The following is an 18860-nucleotide window of genomic DNA, read 5'->3' as shown; positions in this document are numbered from 1 at the left end:
TCCCAACCACTTCTCAAATCTTCAATGTTGCACCCACACACCATCTGGGTTTATTCACTATAGGCTTATGAAGTTCAGCATATTTAATTAGTTTAGTAAAAGAATGGGGATCCCTTCAGACACACAATTGTGGTCCAACGAGATCCTTGCCTAGCTCGCCTGACCTGAATACCAACACCAGAATTAATCCTGCTCAATGCAACTTAGGAAGGCCATTTGGCCCATCTTAGTCCTTCCATCCAGAAAGGTCTTACAGTGCACACTTCTCTTCCTCAACCCCTCCCATTTACTGCAGCATCCTATTGTGTTTTGGAAGAAGTAACACAGGTGGAACCCACAATACCAGGCTTCTCCACATATTGGTCCAAAGAAAGAAAAGGATTTGCATTTATGCGCCGCTTTCACAAGCTCAGGGTGTCCCAGTGTGGTTTCATAGCCAATGAGGTGCATTTGAAGAAGAATCACAGTTGTAATGTAGGAGCTCAAAGGCCACTTGGGAAATGTCTGAACCACAATCTATTTTCAAGACTTTGATCTGGATTTTCGCTGAGTCAGGATGACTTGGGAGACCTTTAAAAATAGCGGGCAGGGCCCATGTAAGGAAGCTCCGCCTCTATTGCCAGCAGAACCCATTTTTGCCAGAAAAGTGAGGGGGATGGGGTGTGAATCGTACTGGCAGGAAGCCAGAATTCAGCAGGACCATGTGATTTGACTGCTGAGTACAAACACACCCAAAACACCCAATGTTTGTTGTTCCAACATCCTTAACTCTCAGCTATGGGAACCATGATTTTATGGAGAAGATTAAAATGCTTGTGGTCTGTTTAAAGGTCATGATCTGAAGTGATTTAAATCCACATCCCTTAAAATTTGAAAAAAAAGTCTATATCTTTCACTTTGAGTGAAAAAACAGACACCAGTGCTGGAGTGTATTGATTGACAGACCATCTGGTGTAGCTTACAAGAAGCAATCAGCTATCCGTTTTTGCAATTTCAATAGAACCCATTGTTTAAAATTTCCCAGGATTTGTTATTATACCTGAGGCCTTTATGAATGCTTGGCTGAGTTTCAAAAGGTCCAGAACCACTTAGTTTATCGGGGCGGCTGTGTTCACATTTTGATTGGCAGTTTGAAGAGTTTATTAAAGGATTTTATGTCTTTAATGTATTAAATGAAAGAGATATTTGGTTGTACAACAGATTGACCACTTGAGGGGGATTTAAATTTTATGAATAGGTTCTATGAATGAGCATTTATTTTCCAGTGTGAAGTGTGTTTGAGTCAGAGTTTATTAGGCTGAAGTTTAATTTTTTTCATCTTCAGTTCAAAGGTATAGCTTCTGAGGTCTGCCCATGGTCACGAATGGGTGAGAGGCTATGGAAGAGACATGGGGGCATGGAGGTTATAAAGATCATGAAGAATTATTAGGTAAACTGCCTGGTGAGATAATAACGAGGGGACACAAATTGAAGATAGGCACAAAACAAATTAAAGTGAAGGTTAGACAAAATAGCTTTACACAGAAGAGTGAGAATGTTGAATTCTCTGCCAGAAATTGTGGAAACAGGGACCATAAATTCCTTTAAAACAAAATTAAGACAGTTGCCACAAAATGTGGCAACATATTGGGCAGAAAGTAACTCCCCAACACATCAGAGATCGTATAATTGAGTACTAAGGTATGGGGTGGAGAGTCCGTCAGCTTCATGACTTGCCCCGATTAAGGTGGGGTGGGAAATATCAAGGTCAGCCTTCCCACCCTAGAGGTCAATTAAGACTCTTAAGTGGCCAATTAAGGGCCTCAACCTGCTGCTGTCAGTAGAATACTAGCGGCAGGAAGGCATATGCCACATGCTATAACCCTACGTCCTATGCCAAGGTATATTTGTTGGGTTACCTGGGGCTGGGGATGTCGGGAAGTCGGCTTTGCTGACTAGGCCAGCATTTATTGCCCATCCCTAATTTCCCTTGAATAGGTGGTGGTGAGCTGCCTTCTTGAACCGCTGCAATCTCTGCTGCTGCTCTGGACCTCCTACTGTCCGAGCTGTGGCCACCATCATACCTAACAGTGGTGCTGCTGGGACTGTACAGCTGCTGGCCATATGTTTGTCTGGCAGCTCCTGGAGTTAGGATCTTCTCTTTAAAGGCAATGGGAGCCAGGACGGCAGACAGTAGACTGCCTGATAGCATTAAATCCCATCAGAGCTCCTGGAAATGCCTGTGGAAGGTTTGCCACCAGCTTTCTGGCCAGTGGATGGGGCCACGACCTTGGCCGTTAAGCTCAGCCCATTTTGTATAATGAGCAGTGGGGTGCCTTGATGGGGAAAGCGGCCCGTTTCAATGCTGTAAGATTTTGTGATTCTGCCCATCCCCTGTTAAATGCCCTCATGATTTGATTGCAAGTGCTTAATTTACTTCTGGAATATATAGTTGTGATACTGTACATCTCATTTACTTGGCAAAACGTCAGCCATGGCTCAGTGGGTAGCACTCTCAGTAAGAAGGTTATTAGATCAAGCCCCACTCCTGAGACTTGAGCACAAAGTCAAGGCTGACAGTCCAACGCAGTACTGAGGGAGTGTTACACTGGCGGAGCTGCCGTCTTTCAGATGAGATGTAGGAGATCCCTTCGATCTTCCAAGGAGGGTGTAAAAGATCCCATGGCTCTATTTCGAAGAGCAGGGGCATTCTCCCTGATGTGCTCGCCAATTTATCCTTCAATCAGCATCACTAAAAATAGGTTATCTGGTGATTATCATACTGCTGTTTGAGAGAGTTTACTGTGCACAAATTGGCTGGTACATTTCCAAAATTCCAACATTGGCCATACTTCAAGAAGTACTTCATTAGCTGTAATATGCTTTGGGATGTTTTGAGGTTGTGAAAGGCACTATATAAATGCAAGTCTTCCTTTCTTATTAAGCCCCAAACTTCCACGCTGCAGGTTTTTGATTTATTTTTTGATGTCCGAGTGACCTTCTGTGCATCTGACTCACTTTTTACCACTCTCCATGCTCCAGTAAACCTATTACTGACAGGAGGTCCTATTGTTCCCTTTCAGATCGTGGGAGGATACAATCCAGGAATCGAATACTTTAAAATAAATTCACTGGAGTTTTAGATGCAAACAGAGTTCCGTATGATGATTGCGTTCGACAGCAGGAACTACTCAAAAGTCAATACTTGGTTCCTGATCTGCTCACTAAAGGAGCAACTTTAGTCTCTCTCTTCATAAAAAGCAGGATTTAGACAAACCATTCCAGCTTACCTTGGGTTAACGGAAACATGGCTGCGGCCCAGTAGCCTAGCTGCGGAGCAATGTATGACCACGTGAACTGGCCTCCGTCGTTCTTAATCACCCCGGTTCCACTTCTGAGCCAGGCCCCTGAAAAACAGGTTGTTGAAAAGTGGTCACATGCACTGAAATTCAGAGCTGGCTGCACAGCAAGTCTTCAGCAGCCAAAATGTTTCTTCCCACCCCTCTGTTCAGCCTCTGAACCATACTCAGGAGTCATTGGAGAGATTTGCTGTCTTCTGACTTTGATTTACGGAAGAGCACCGCATGTTTAGAAAAGATGACTGCATTTGGAGAAAATGCAAAATTTTACCAAGAAATTTTTTCCTCTCTCAATGGCTGAACTGCATGATTGATGCTCTTGTAACTCTGGTAAGATTCATAAACCTACAAAAGGTTTGCAGTTTAAGGGAATCACAGAGATACAATTCTGGAAAAAGGAGAAAGCGGGGATCCAGGAAATGCCGAGATTAAATAAAAGACTACAAAATTCTGAGGTCCCATACTTTTATGGTCTGGAAAACACTGACATGAATTTACAGCACAGAAACAGGCCATTCTGCCCAACAGGTCTTTGCTGGTGTACATGCTCCACACAGGCCTCTTCCCACCTTAGTTCATCTCACCTAATTCCCATATCCTTCTATTCCATTCTCCCTCGTCTATTGATCTAACTTCCTCTTAAACGCTTACATGCTACTCACCCCAAACATGTGTTCCCTACTCCCACTAGTCTCTGACTAAATAAGCTTCTCTCGAGTTACTCATTGAATTCATTAGCGAGTATCTTACATTTATGACCCCTAGTTTTGAACTCCCCCGTACGTGGAAAAACTCCACATGTACCTTATTGAACCCCTTCATGATATTAAAGATCTCTATCATATCACCCTCAGCCTGCACTTTCTGGAGAAAAGACACCCAGCCTGTTCAATCTTTCCTGACCGTTAGAACCTGTCAGTTCGGATCTCATCCTTGTAAAATATTTTTTCATAAGACCATAAGAAATAGGAACTGGAGTAGACCATATTCCACCTCAAGTCTGCTCCGCCATTCAATAAAAATCTGGTCAAACTTGTGTATCAACTCCACTTTCCTGCCCCATCTTAACATCCTTCCAAGTTCCTCGGTGCCCCAATCTCAGCCTTAAATTTACTCATCGACTAAGCATCCACAGCTCTCTAGGGTAGGATATTTCAAAGATTTATCCCTCTGAATGAAAACATTTCTTCTCATCTTAGTTCTAAACAGCTGAGTGCTTATCCTGACATTATGACCCTGAATTTTATACTGTCCAGCCAGTGGTCTGGGCCCATCAATATCGACCCTGTCAAATGCTCTAAGACTTTTACACATTTCAATGATTTTTCTGAACTCCAGAGAATATGGGCTTATTCTATTCAACCTTTCCTCACAGGACAGCCCTTTCATCCCAGGAATCAATCTGGTGAACCTTTATTGCACCCCTGCTGAGGCAGGTATATCCTTTCTTAGATAAAGATACCAAAACTTTACACAATACTCCAAGTGTCGTGTCACCAAAGTGCTACAGAAATGTAGCAAGATTTCCTTCTTCTTATATTCCAAGCCCACTTGCAATAAAGGCCAATATACTATTTGCCTAAAATAAAAACAAAAAATGCTGGAAACACTTAACAGGTCTGACAGCATCCATGGACAGAGAAGCAAGTTAACATTTCAGGTTTGTGACCTTTCATCAGTACTATTTGCCCTCTTCATTGCTTGCTCTGCTTGAATATTAACTTTCAGTGATTCGTGTGCAAGGACCACAAATTCCTTTGAATAGAAACATTTAATAGCTTCTGAACTTTCAAAAAATATTCTGTGTTTCCTTTCTTCCTACCAAAATGGATAATTTCATACTTTCCCACAATAATTTCCATCTACCACCTTCTTGGCCAATGACTTAACTGGACTGTATCCCTTTGTATCCTCCATGGAGTTTACTGTGCCACCTAGCTTTATGTCATTAGCAAACTTGGATACATTGCACTTCGATATATATCGCCACCCTAAAAATAACCGTTTATTCCTAATCTCTATTTTCTCTCTGTTAACTAATCCTCAGTCCATGCTAATATATTACTCCCGATCCCATTAGCCCTAATCTCGTGCGTTGCCACCTCTTGTGTGGCACCTTATCGTATACTTTCTGAAAATCCAAAGATACTACATCCACAGGTTCTCCCTCATCTGTTGTAATAGTTATATCTTTAAAAAAGAACTCTAATAGTTTTGTCAAACATGATTTGCATTTCATAAAAATGTGTTGACCCTGCCAAATCATAATATAATTTTCCATGTGTCTTATCACCGCATCCATAATAATAGATTCCAGCATTTTCCCTATTACAGATGTCAGGCCAACTAGCCTATACTTCCCTGTTTTCTCTCTCTCTCTCCTTTTCTTAATAGCGGGGTGACATTTGCTACCTACCAGTCCACGGAGACCATTCTAGAATCTAATCCCTAACTCTGGAAAATCAAAACCAATGCATCCACTATCCCTGCAGGCAACTCCTTTAAAATCCTAGGATGTAGACCATCAAGCCCAGGGGATATGTTGGATTTCAGTCCCATTAATTTGTCCAGTAATTTACTGTTACTCATATTAATTACTTTAAGTTCCTCACTCTCATTAAACCCTTGGTTCACCACAATCCTCGGTAGGTTCTTTATATCTTCTACTGTGAGGACAGGCAAAAGTACTTGCTTAATCTCTCAGTCATTTCCTTATTCCCCATTATAATTTCTCCTGCCTCTGAGGGACCTACATTTGCTTTCGCTAATCACTTCTTCACATAGTTGTAAAAGCTTTTTGAATCTTTTTTCATATTTCTGCAAGTTTACTCTCATATTCTATTTTCCCTCTCTTTATCAATTTCTTGGGCATCCATTGCTGATTTTAAAACTCCCGATCCTCAAGTTTACTATTCTTTTTGGCAACATTGTAAACCTCTTCTTCTGCTGCAGTCATCCATTTCATTTTATAGCCGGGGCCAGGGATTGAACCTGTAATGAAGGTCATCAGCTTCAATCCCTAGTGTATATTGCATTGGGTCATGTAGAAAGGGGCAGTTCCTACACCTCACTGCTATCTATTAACATGGAGCACATGAGCACAATTCTGATTACACCAGTTGTAAAATTAAATAAACAGCCAACAGCACCAATGTGTAGACCAACCAGCTGGATCAAGTCATGAAGGAAAAGAGAGGTCATGGTAGCAAAACTCTGCTGCTTGTATCTTAACTCACATCAAGTCCCGTTCACTCATCACATTGGCTCCCGGTCTGGCAACACATCAATTTTAAAATTCTTGCCCTTACTTTCAAATCCACCTCTCCCTATCTCTGTAATGTCTGCCACAACCCTGAGATCTCTGCGCTTCCCCCAATTGAGGCCTCTTGCACATCCCAATATTCATTACTCTACTATGGATGGTCATTCCTTCAGCTGCTTAGGCCCTAAGCTCTGGAGTTCCCTCCCTAAACCTTTCCACCTCTGCACATCTCTCTCCTCCTTTAAGGCAATCATTAAAATCTTCCTTTTTAACCAAGTTTTTGGTCATCTGTCCCAATATCTTATATGGCCTGGCATCACATTTGCCTTATAATGCTCCTGTGAAGTGCTTTGGGACATTTTAGTATGCTAAAGTTGCTATATAAATGCAAGTTGTTGTTGTATACTGTAAGTGATATAGTGGTGAAATTTGTAGATAGTTTTTATTGTGGTAAAGATAAAGCAACAGAGCATCAATCACCCTTCTGATGGCTAAGACTGTGGATACAGAGATGGTGGATAAATGAGGAGAAGCTGGTAACTATACATAAAGATGGAGGAGTCAGAGGTGAATAAAGGTGGGATTTGCTGCATTCTCTGGCTACAGTGACAATAGAGCTTATTTTCTGAACATACATTCCTAACATGGAGATTCATCTGTCACAGCATAGAGTGGAATCCTCTTCCCCATCAATAATATTGTGGGGACCATGTTTGCTAGCTGTGCTCCCAGTGGCAGAGGTTCTGGGCATATTTGGGCAATCAGCCTCAATACCGAAGAGACTAGAAGATTCTGAGTGAGGGTCTGGCTTGAGCTAACAAGGAAATGGAGGATGGAAAAACTCAGCAGGTCTAGCAGCATCTGTGGAGAGAGAAACAGAGTTAACGTTTTGAGTCCTTCTTCAGGTCACGTGGGCTCAAAACGTTAACTCTGTTTCTCTCTCCACAGATGCTGCTAGACCTGCTGAATTTTTCCAGCATTTTCTGTTTTTGTTTCAGGTTTCCAGCATCCACAGTATTTTTCTTTTATTTTAAGGAAATGGGGGGAATGGGAAGAAAGAGAGTGGTACCATATACAGTGAGCTGACAGGAGGTGCAGATATCCGAATGTGGACAAGAATGTCAGAAACATGCAGCAAACCAATTAAACACATCAAGTGTGTCTGTAGTAACAGGCACTTGCTGAGATAAAAAAAAGTTAATTTTGATAAAGAGAAAGAATCCTTTCAGATGACATTTTCTGGTTTTCATTACATTGCACTGAACGGAATGCCTAATAATCTGAACCACTGCTTTATTATAGTAACTGAAGAAGTTATATATTCTGTTTTTATTACAACATTTTGGGCATTCTGCCAGTTTTTTGGGGATCACATTCCAGAATTTATTTTCAGCAGTCTTGCAAATAAATCACGATTTAGTGTTAATAGATGTCAAACTGATGTAAACTTATTTGGCAAATTTCTTTTGGGGGTGGGGCGGGGGGGGGTGGCGGTTGGTGATGAGGGATAAGAATTTGACTTTATGCTATTGGTAGAGCATATGCTAGCAAGTCAGGAGAGATGGAAAATGGGCTGCTGACTCGCTAGTGCCATCGCACAAAGTCAAGATCTACCCCAAGAGTTGGATCTATCACAATGGCATCATGGATAAAAACATCGGTACACTTTAGGCATGATCATATTTCTGTGCCGGTTTCAGGAGCGAGTTAGGGCAGACTTCCTGCACTGTTTATTTCAGTTACACTTTCATCCCAAATGTTAGATTAGATTACTTAACTCTGTCCCCAAGCCACTTTCATTCTATAACCCAATAAATGTAAAGTGTTGATCCTGTTATGTGAACACTTTGCTGTTCAAATGCTGCACTTGCAACCGTTTACAACCCAACTTACACTTTCTGTACAACCTGTTGAAAAAGCTGTGCTATTTTTAACATTTAAATCTCTATATATTCCTGCCCTCACCACTCGACCCCCAAATTCTCCCCAAATCTCTTCCTCCAAGTACTGGCCCTAACAGAGGCCCAGGGCGACTGGCCCCCAGTCTCCCCCCTAAGTGATCATTTTTCACCATTTCATCATGTTTCATTTTTTTTTGCAAGAGTGCCAGGCAGCTAATCAACTATGGACACCATCACAACTGAGCCTAATGCTGTCCTCATCCCAACATACTTACTAGTGGAGGGCCACTCAACAGTAATTGGCGAGGGGAAGGAGCTCTGGTTCACGAGGGTAATGCAGTTGATGTGGAGTTCCAAAAGGCATTTGAAACAGTGCCACACAACAGGCTTGCGAGCAAAGTTTGAGCTCGTGGAATAAAACGCTCAGTAGCAACATGGATATAAAATCACCTGAGTGACAGGAAACAGAGAGTAGTGGTGAAGAGTTGTTTTTCAGAATGGAGGAAGGTTTATTTTTGGGGTTCCGCATGTGTTGGTGTTAGGACCCCTGCTCTTCTTGATTTATAATGACCTAGAATTTTGCAGAGGACATAAAACTTGGAAGTATTGGAAACCGTGGAGAGAATAGTGTTAAACTTCAAAAGGACAGACAGGTTGGTGGAATGCATGGACAAGTGGCAGATGAAATTTAACACAGTGAAGTGACATGATTTATTTTGATAGGAAGAACAGGAAAGACAATGTAAAATAAAGAGCACAATTCTAAAGGGGATGCAGAAGCAGGGGAACCTGGAGGTATAAATGTGCAAATCATTGAGGATTGCAGGGCAGGTTGAGAGAGCAATTAATAAAACATACGGGATCCTGGGCTTTATTAATAAAGGCATAGAGTAAAAAGGCAAGGAAGTTATGATAAACCTGTATAAACATTGGTATAGCCTCAACCGGAGTATTGCATCCAGTTCTGCACACCACACTTTAGGAAGGATGTGAAGGCATTTGAGAGGGTGCAGAAAAGATTCATGAGAATGGTTCCAGGGATGAGGAACTTCAGTTACATAGATAGATTGGAGAAGCTGGGGCTATAAGGTTGACCAGGGATTTGATAAAGGTATTCAAAATCATGAAGGGACTGGACTGCGTAGATAAGAAGAAACTGTTCCTAGTGATGGAAGGATCAAGAACCAAAGGAAAATGATTTAAGGTGATTGACAAAAGAAGCAAAAGCGATATGAGGAAAATCTTTTTTACGCAGCAAGTGGTTAGGGTCTGGAATACACTGCCTGAGAGTGTGGTGGAGGTAGATTCAAAAATGGCCTTCAAAAGAGAATTGAAGAGGAAAAAGGAAGGGAAGTGGCAGTTAATTAATTGCTCTTGCAAAGAGTTAGCAAGGACATGATGGGCTGCATTCCCTCCTTCTGTGCTGTAACCATTTTATGATTCCCTATTTTAGCCTAGGAGTGCTGATTCCAACATAGTATCTCAAGTATTACCCCAGCTGGAGTCAACTGTTTCACCACAGGATGGAGATCAGGTTAGGGACCTTCTAGTTTCCATTCTTTTAAGAACATCAGAATATAAGAAATAGGAGCAGGAGTAGACCATAACGCCCATGAACCCTGTTCCGCCATTCAATACGATCATGGCTGATCGTGGGCTTAAACTCCAATTTCTAGCCCGCGCCCCATATCCCTTGACCAAAATTCTGTTTATCTCAGCCTTAAACATATTCCATGATTGCACATCCACAACCCTCTGGCGTAGGGAATTCCAAAGGTTCACAAACCTTAGAGTGAAGAAATTTCTCCTCATCTCAGTCCTAAATGATCGATCCCTTACCTTGGAACTGTGCTCCCTTGTTCTAGATTCCCCAGTCAGAGGAAATAATTTCTCAGTATCTACTCTTTGTACTGCACTGACCAATATCTTTTTGAACAAAGCCATCAGGTGGAGCACTTCAACTAATATGAACCTTGTTACACTTCAGAAGATCTCTCAGCACAATTAAACTTGATCAACAGAAAGGTTTTTGTGGTATTTTACTGTGAGTTGCTGACAAATGAATAATGCAATGGGCCAAACACAAGAGGAGCCTTCTTATTCAGTCATCAGGAACTGACTACCTTCTAACAATCTTACAACAGACTGAGAAAATGAGGATTCTTTTTACAGGTAAAAAGACTGCGATTGAGCAATAATTAATTAAGACAAGCTGGCAAATTAGCCAATCAGTTATCCTCCTGAGTCACAGCACTCCCAGATAATTCTAACAGTTACAAACACTGCTGGCATCAGTCTGTCTGTAAGTAAGTGGTACACTCACCACATTCAATCACCCAAAGGTTCAGGGAGCTCACTAATTAAATCCTATTTACTTATATTCTGAAACCCATTCGATCTGATTTCATCTCATTTTTGATGGGTCTATTTTTGTTACTGTGGACGTTTCTGTTTGGAGCTAAAAAGTCTCTCTCATGCACTTTGTTTCTTTAATATTGCCAGTATCTATTCACAGTCACTCATATTAAAATACGAGATGACAAGTGCTCAATACGAAAACTACAAAACCCGTTATGAAACACACCAACATCATGCAAATAACACTGAACCCATTTATACACATTTAGTATATGCCAGAGATACCCAATTTATAGGAATTAAAATAAACACTGAAAATCATAGAAACCTACTGCATAGAAGGAGGCCATTTGGCCCATTGTGCCTGCGCTGGCTCCTTGAAAGAGCTACTCAATTAGTCACATTCCCTTGCTCGTTTCCCACAGCCCTGCAAATGTTTCCCCTTCAAATATTTACTTAGAAACTTAATTGTGGGAGAGCAGCCAGAAGCCTATTAAAACGGCAAGCAAATGATAAATTGACTAGAAAGTGCCTTTTGCAATTAAATATTGCAAGGCTTTACAAGGAGGTCACTTAGATAGAGTGGAAGGGTTTAGGGAAATGAGTCAAAAAGGTAGGTGAATCTAACCCAGCATCTTACTTGGGGGTTCCTTCACCCGGACAAAAGTCACATCTGGGAATGCTGCATCCGTGTTTGAGAGTCGTTTGATTTTTGATGCAATGTTCCATGCTATTCCTGCACTCTTTCTGTGCCCTAATTCACGTTTGCCACAAAAGCTTGTGTTCTTCTTCTAGGTCTGCCATCTGTCTACCCGCTCTCAGACTTGCAAGCCAGTCATAGAGATAAGCTTCCTCGAAGAATGGTCAGCGACAGAAATGGAAAGCTCAAGCTCTCATACATCCCTCCCCAGTTCTGAAGCCAGCGCAGTCCTGTTTGCCTTTAAGACGACAGAAATTACAGCTGATACCGCGCATATGTCTCACTGACACACCAATGCTATTGCATTAATTGCCAAGATTAATTGCAAAGTCAAAGCAAAGCAATCAAGTTAGAACTGTGCTTATCCTATGTTTGCGCGTGCACCTATCAGACGTGAGTGCAATCCTGGAGTCGAAGTGCATTTCATCCAACTGGGCCCTGTCAATCTACCATTGTACTCCACTTGTTTTATACAGCTCTGGGGGCAAAGTTTTCATAAATATTTAACACAATAGTATCCTAGTAAAGTTTCTAACATTATATTTGTTTGACAAGATAATTAATGGCAAGAAGGTTTGATTCCAATTTAAAGCCATGAATATTCCAGTGATCCTAAAAATATATTTCACTAGACCCACAATAAACATCTCAGATTTTGTTGTGCATTCATCACCTCAAGGAATGTGGGCACGGGCGAATGCAATGTTTCCCCAGGCTTTACAAATGCATACTGCTGGGCTTCACGGGCAGAGTACACTCAAATGTCTGTTCATGTGTGAGGCATCCCACTGGCAATACAGACTGATAAGACTACCCCTCCCCCATCATAGGAATAGGAATAAACCATTCAGCCCCTCAAGCCTGTTAAACTATTCAGTGAGATTATGGCTGATCTGTATAGCGCCAGCTCAAGAGTAAAATAGACAACATATCTATTGCAGAGCAGAACTTCCTGTAGTCCTCACTTCCTTTCCTACTCCTGTAACAAGGTCAACCTGGCAAATAATGGTATCTCCTCCTGCCCTCCACACCCCATGAAGAGGTTTTCTCCACCACCATTACAACAGTGAATACCCTTCAAAAGTATTTCATTGGCTGTAAAATATTTTGGGACATTGTGAACTAAAAGGTGCTATAGAAATGCAAGTCCTTTTTGTACTGATTTATTGAAGATACATTGAGCATCGTATAACTCATCATAATGACAGTACCATACATGCACCGCTGTAACCCTGTACTGAGGTGATTTAGGTCTGGACCCTTTGAAAGTGAAGCTCCCCCTTTACACCCTGTTTTAAAAATGCAATAATCAAGACGATTTAGCATTTATTTTAAACATTTAAACATCAACTAAATAAACAATGAACACTGAAATTTCTGAGCCTTGCACCACCCCCTAATATGGCACAATGTTCAGCACCATTCATGACTCCCTAGATACTGAAGAATTCCATGTCCAAATGCAGCAAGACCTGGACAATATCCAGGCTTGAGCTGCTAAGTGGCAAGTAACAGTCGTGCCACACAAGTGCCAGGCAATGCCCATCTCCAAGAGAGAATAACCATCGCCCTTTGACAATCAATGGCATTATCATCGCTGAATCCCCCATTATCAACATCCTAGCGGTAACCATTGATGAGAAACTGAACTGGACTAGTCATACAAAAACTGTGGCTACAAAAGCAGGTCAGAGACGAGTAACTCATCTCCTGGCTCCCCAAAGCCTGTCCACCATCTACAAGGCACAAGTCAGGAGTGTGATGGAATACTCTCCACTTGTCTGGATGAGTGCAGCTCCAACAACACTCAAGAAGCTCAACACCATCCAGGACAAAGCAGCCGACTTGATCGGCACCCCATCCACAAACATCCACTCCCTCCATCACCGATGCACAGTGGCAGCAGTGTGTACCGTCTACAAGGTGCACTGCAGGAACTCACCAAGGATCCTTAGACAGCACCTTCCAAACCCACAACCATTACCATCTAGAAGGGCAAGGGCAGTGGATGCATGGGAACACCACCACCTCCCTAACAGCACTATGGGTGTACCTACACCACGCAGACTGCAGCGGTTCAAGAAGGCAGCTCGCCACCACCTTCTCAAGGGAAATTAGGGATGGGCAATAAATGCTGACCTACCCAGTGATGCCCACATCCCATAAATGAGTAAAAAAAAACTGCCCTAATATCTCCTTATATGGCTCAGTGCCAAATCTTGCTTTATAATACTCCAGTGCAGCACCTTGGGATATTTTATCATGTTAAAGCTCCTATACAGTTGTTCTTGACTATACTTTCAAGAAGCACTTTGGGAGTTTTATTTTGTTAAATGTGCTAAACATAAATACAATTTGATGTTATATGAGTATATAGATGAGTATCAGTGGAAATCATAGCTGGACTGAATCTCTTAGTGATGTAAGTTAATGTGCTGCCTCCCTTTAACCCAACTACATATGACCCTTATAACATCATCTCCGCTAATGACAACCAAGAGGTTATTTTTCAAGTTTACTGGGATCATGCCTGAATCTCAGGAAAGGTGAAGGACATTACGTTTGACAGTGGAGACTTTGGGTTATCAGCTTTAATTGGATATTCTAATTGGTGCTAAACAAGAAGCAAGGAGCAAATCAGAATTTAGGGCGTTGCTCTCCCAAATACATTTCAAGAACACTTCCACAGTATCCAGTCTATAAGGAGAGCTGTGCAGTAATTGGTGGCTCCTGCACAGCTGTACCGATTTTTAATTAAATTGTCACTTTGAGGCGCTAGAAATTGTGGTACCCGACAGTTAAGCTGCAGGAGAGTTGAATGCTGCAGGTGAAGTAGAGTTCAACATGAATCCATTACACAACTGTGAACCAGCAATATAAAATGGGGGTTTTCTAGGAGATCAGCTGTGTCTGTTTCGTGCTACTGATTTTTTTGTTTGATGGGGGAAACGGTTTTTCTCATCATAATAAGAGGTCACTACATTCATCTAGAGGGAGGTCTTGTGGTGCAGTGGGTAGCGTCCCTGCATTTAAGCCAGAAGCTCCAGGTTTCAGTCCCATGCAGATAATTATAGCCTGAGATGGCTCATCAGATCACTCAATCTTCCTATGTTTGACCTGTCGTTTGAAACAATTTCAGTTCATAATGGTATAAATGTAAGAAGCTTATAAAGGACAGCTCACTAAAAAATGGCACTCAGGTGAAAAACCAACATCAGACTCCAATGTCTAAAGTGCTAGGGCTCTCAAACTCATGATTATCCATCTTGTGAGATGGGCCAAGGCTAAATGACTCTAGGTGGGAGGAGTGCTATGGCAATCTGTATTGGTCAAGGCCATAGAATGGGAGGAAGAAAGCTCCCAATCTAAGACAAGTTGAGCAAGGCGGGGGGGTGGAATCAGAAAGGATAATCCTTCATGTGTACCTTAAAGGTCGTCCATCTGCCCTTTTGGAGCCAGAGTCACAACATCAGACAGACTGAATGTATCAATAACTAACAACGAGGACTTGGCGATCTCATTGCAGAGCACTGGACTCTCAGTCGGTGAACTTGGGGGTCAAGATCCAGATTCAAATGGACAACCTCAATATTGCTCTGTTGTCATCGCCCTATCATTGCAGTAGAGATGTTTGCAGGCTGGAGTGTCTCATCCTATCTGAAGGGCCTGAAACGTGTACTCGTCGAGTGTGCGCGATCGGCGGGCCAGGAAGCTGACGTGATATTCGCTTCTGGCTGCGATTGCAACTGACACTCAATTTCACACTGGCTGGCCAATCAGCAGGCAGCCAGTACGGAACACATGCCCAGAGCAGCTCAGAGCTGCCGGGGAGGGGGGAGGGGAGGGGGGCGCGGTGGTGGGGGTAGGGCAGGTGCTGAGACATGAGAGGGTGTGGGCAGGTGCTTTAAAACAAGCTCCCTGAATGCTGACAACTGCTGTGGAGCTGCCTCAGGAGCTGCAGTATTGTTCAAAGGAAATTTGCACACACAAAAATTGCCCCAAACTCTCTCTAATGCAACTACAAACAACTGACAACATTGGCTTAATAGGAATTTTGATTGCCGGCGGGTGTGTTTCCGACTTCCACGCGTGTCCGCCAACCATGATAAGGTGCGACGTCGCTATGACATTGGGACGCCTGCTGACATTTTTACTTGCGCAATTTTGCGCTAGTTCAGGTTGGCCGCGTGTCCAATCGCAGCATGTGAAATTCCAGCCAAAGAGAAGATATCAATGAAGATGACCACAGTGGCAATGAATCCACCTTGATTCAACTGGACAATAGGGTGTTATCCTTCAAAACTTCAAATGCACTTTTTGTCAGTCAACCAAACCTGAAGCATGAGCTCCCTCATTTAATAGCAACCTCCCATGATTTAATTGCATCACATTAAGCCTCAGCCTATGAGTATTGAAATTTAGCTGGCTTTTCCAGAGTTTAAAAGGCTTAGCATTTCCATTCTTGCTTAACAACAATTGTGTTCACTGTCTCTCAAACTCCAGTCGCCACTGTCTATTGTGTTGCTCAAATAGCACAATAATGAGTCAGCATGTCAACAGTCCCACATCAGCTGCTTGGCTGTAAAGCTTCTCAAGGTGCCCCGGATTGTGTCTGTGAACAAATTCCTCTTTTGGGGCCTCAGAAGACTTGCCTTAATTACCATCATAAATCAAACATGCTCACCCTCCCCTTTGAACCTTCATTATTCCTCTACCGTATGTTCAATCAGACAGTGTGAAGGAAAACTGAAATATTTCAACAGAATTATCAACTTAGTTGATTGGATTAATTAGAAATGCGGCTTGAAATGAAATTGCATTGCCAATTTAAATTAATTCAAACTGATTTTAATCTTAGATTTTAGATACTAACTTTTGACATGTTTAGGTGGTTTTGACTCATAGGGATTGTTGATCTGAGAGAATACAGCAATCCACCACCAACACTTCAACAGCATCTGCAAGCCCTGTGATCCCTACGATTATGACAAGAACTACCTGCGTCAGGGGAACACTGTGACCTCCATCGGCCCTCCACCTCCACCCCCATCTCCAATTCATTCAACATCCTGACTAGATCATTTATGCCATTCCTTCATTATTGCTGGATTAGAAACCTGGAATTCCATACCTGACAATGGGGGCACCATCACCACAATGTCTGCAGCAGCTCAAGAGGGTGGCCCACTATCACCTTCTCTGGGCAAATAGCAATGGGCAATAATGTAGCCCTGCCAGCATCAGGCACATCCAAAGGACAATTTTTTTTAAGTTGTTGAATTGCTAAGGAGCAGGGACAGACTGAAGAGCATGTTAGTTTTCCCGTTTCGGAGAAAATTGCACCTAGAATGAACAACAAGCAGACATACATAGGACTAGTACAAGGTGGGGTAATGTGACTTTACCTCCGGTTACAGTGACATTCACTTAAACTGACGTTGACCTGAGCCATTCCCATGGAGATCAATCTGGTCAAAACTGACATTGATTTAGTGAGTATTCTACAGTCTGTTGTGATTGGCTACTAGAGGCTACTTTACAGTGCTCACTGAATTACCCAAGGGAGATTTATCAATCAGAGAAAGGGGGTAAAGCTAAAAATTATTCTTTAGCTTTGTCACATCTTTCCTATGACATGATGTAGATATTAAAATAGAGGATCAAATACATTGGGAGAAAGGACCATAAGACCATAAAACATAGGAGCAGAAGTAGGCCATTCGGCCCATTGAGTCTGCTCCATCATTCAATGAGATCATGGCTGATCTGATAATCCTCAAATCCACTTTCCTGCCTTTTCCCCATAGCCTTTGGTTCCCTTAATGATTAAAAATCTGTCTATCTCAACCTTGAATATACTTAACAACCCAGCCTCCACAGCCCTCTGCAGTAAAGAATTCCACAGATTCACCACCCTCAGAGAAGAATTTCCTCCTTATCTCTGTTTTAAGTGAGCGACCCCTTACTCTGAGATTATGCCCCCTGGTCCTAGACTCTCCCAGTAAGGGAAACAGCCTCTCAGAGTCTACCATGTCAACCCCAAGAATCTTATATGTTTCAATAAGGTCACCCCTCTTCTTCTAAACTCCAATGAGTACAGACTCAGCCTACTCAACCTCTCCTCAGAAGAAAACCCCTCCATACCCAGGATCAACCTAATGAACCTTCTCTGGGCTGCCTCCAATGACAGTATATCTTTCATTAGATAAGGGGACCAAAACTGTTCACATTATTCCAGGTGTGATATAACCAGTGCCTTGTATAGTTTTAGCAAGACTTCCCTATTTTTATAATCCATTCCCTTTGAAATAAAGGCCAACATTGTATTTGCCTTCCCTATTACCTGCTGAACTTGTATGCTAGCTTTTTGTAATTCATGCACGAGGACTCCCAAATGCCTCTATGCTGCAGCCTTCTGTAGTCTTTCTCCATTTAAATAATATTCAGCTCCTCTATTCTTCCTGCCAAAGTGCATAAGCTCACATTTTCCCACATTATATTCCATTTGCCAAGTTTTTGCCCACTCACTTAATCCCGCTGTAGACTCTTTGTATCATCCTCACCACTTGCCTTCTCACCTATTTTTGTGTCATCCGCAAACTTGGTGATTGTACATTCACTTCCCTCATCCAAATCATTAATATATATATTGTAAATAATTGTGGCCCCAGCACTGATCCCTGTGACACTCCACTTGTTACAGGTTGCCATCCTGAAAATAACTTGCTGTCTTTTATTAGTTAGCCAATCCTCTATCCATGCTAATATACTACCCCCAACGCCAGGGGCTCTTATTTTTTTAAATAGCCTTATGTGCGGTACCTTATCAAACGTCTTTTGGAAATTCAAATATATTACATCTATTGGTTCTCCTTTATCTATCCTGCTTGTTACCTCCTCAAAGAAGTCTAATAAATTTATTAGGCATGATTTCCCCATCATGAAGCCATGCTGACTCTGCTTGATTAGATTATGCATTTCTAAATGCTCTATTACATCCTTTATGATAGACTGTAACATTTTCCCAATGACGGATGTTAAGCTAACTGGCCTATAGTTACCTAGTTTTTGTTCCCCTCCCTTTTTGAATAAGGGTGTTACATTGTCAGTTTTCCAGTCCTTTGGGATTTTTCCAGAATCTAAGGATTCTTGGAAGATTACCACCAGTGCATCCACTATTTGTGTAGCTACTTCCTTTAATATCCTAGGATGCTACCCATCAGGTCCAGGGTACTTATTGGCCTTTAGCCCCATCAGTTTCCCTAATAGTTTTTCTCTAGTGATAGTTATTGTACTTATTT

The 18860-nt window shown here is 42.1% G+C and overlaps 1 protein-coding gene across 1 annotated transcript in view; it reads right to left on the bottom strand.

Annotated features, from left to right (window-relative positions):
* fam171a2a (family with sequence similarity 171 member A2a) overlaps positions 1-18860 on the bottom strand; it is a 274581-nt gene that overhangs the window by 12296 nt on the left and 243425 nt on the right. Inside the window, exon 6 of the mRNA XM_078529773.1 lies at positions 3270-3386. Within this exon, the coding sequence (XP_078385899.1) occupies positions 3270-3386 (117 nt within the window). The remainder of the gene's footprint in view (positions 1-3269; positions 3387-18860) is intronic.

This window comes from Cetorhinus maximus, chromosome 25 (genome assembly GCF_964194155.1).
Source record: "Cetorhinus maximus chromosome 25, sCetMax3.hap1.1, whole genome shotgun sequence".
In the NCBI taxonomy this organism is placed as follows: domain Eukaryota; kingdom Metazoa; phylum Chordata; class Chondrichthyes; order Lamniformes; family Cetorhinidae; genus Cetorhinus; species Cetorhinus maximus.
The sequence above is the reverse complement of the archived record's forward strand: the minus strand, read 5'-3'. Positions and strand labels throughout refer to the sequence as shown.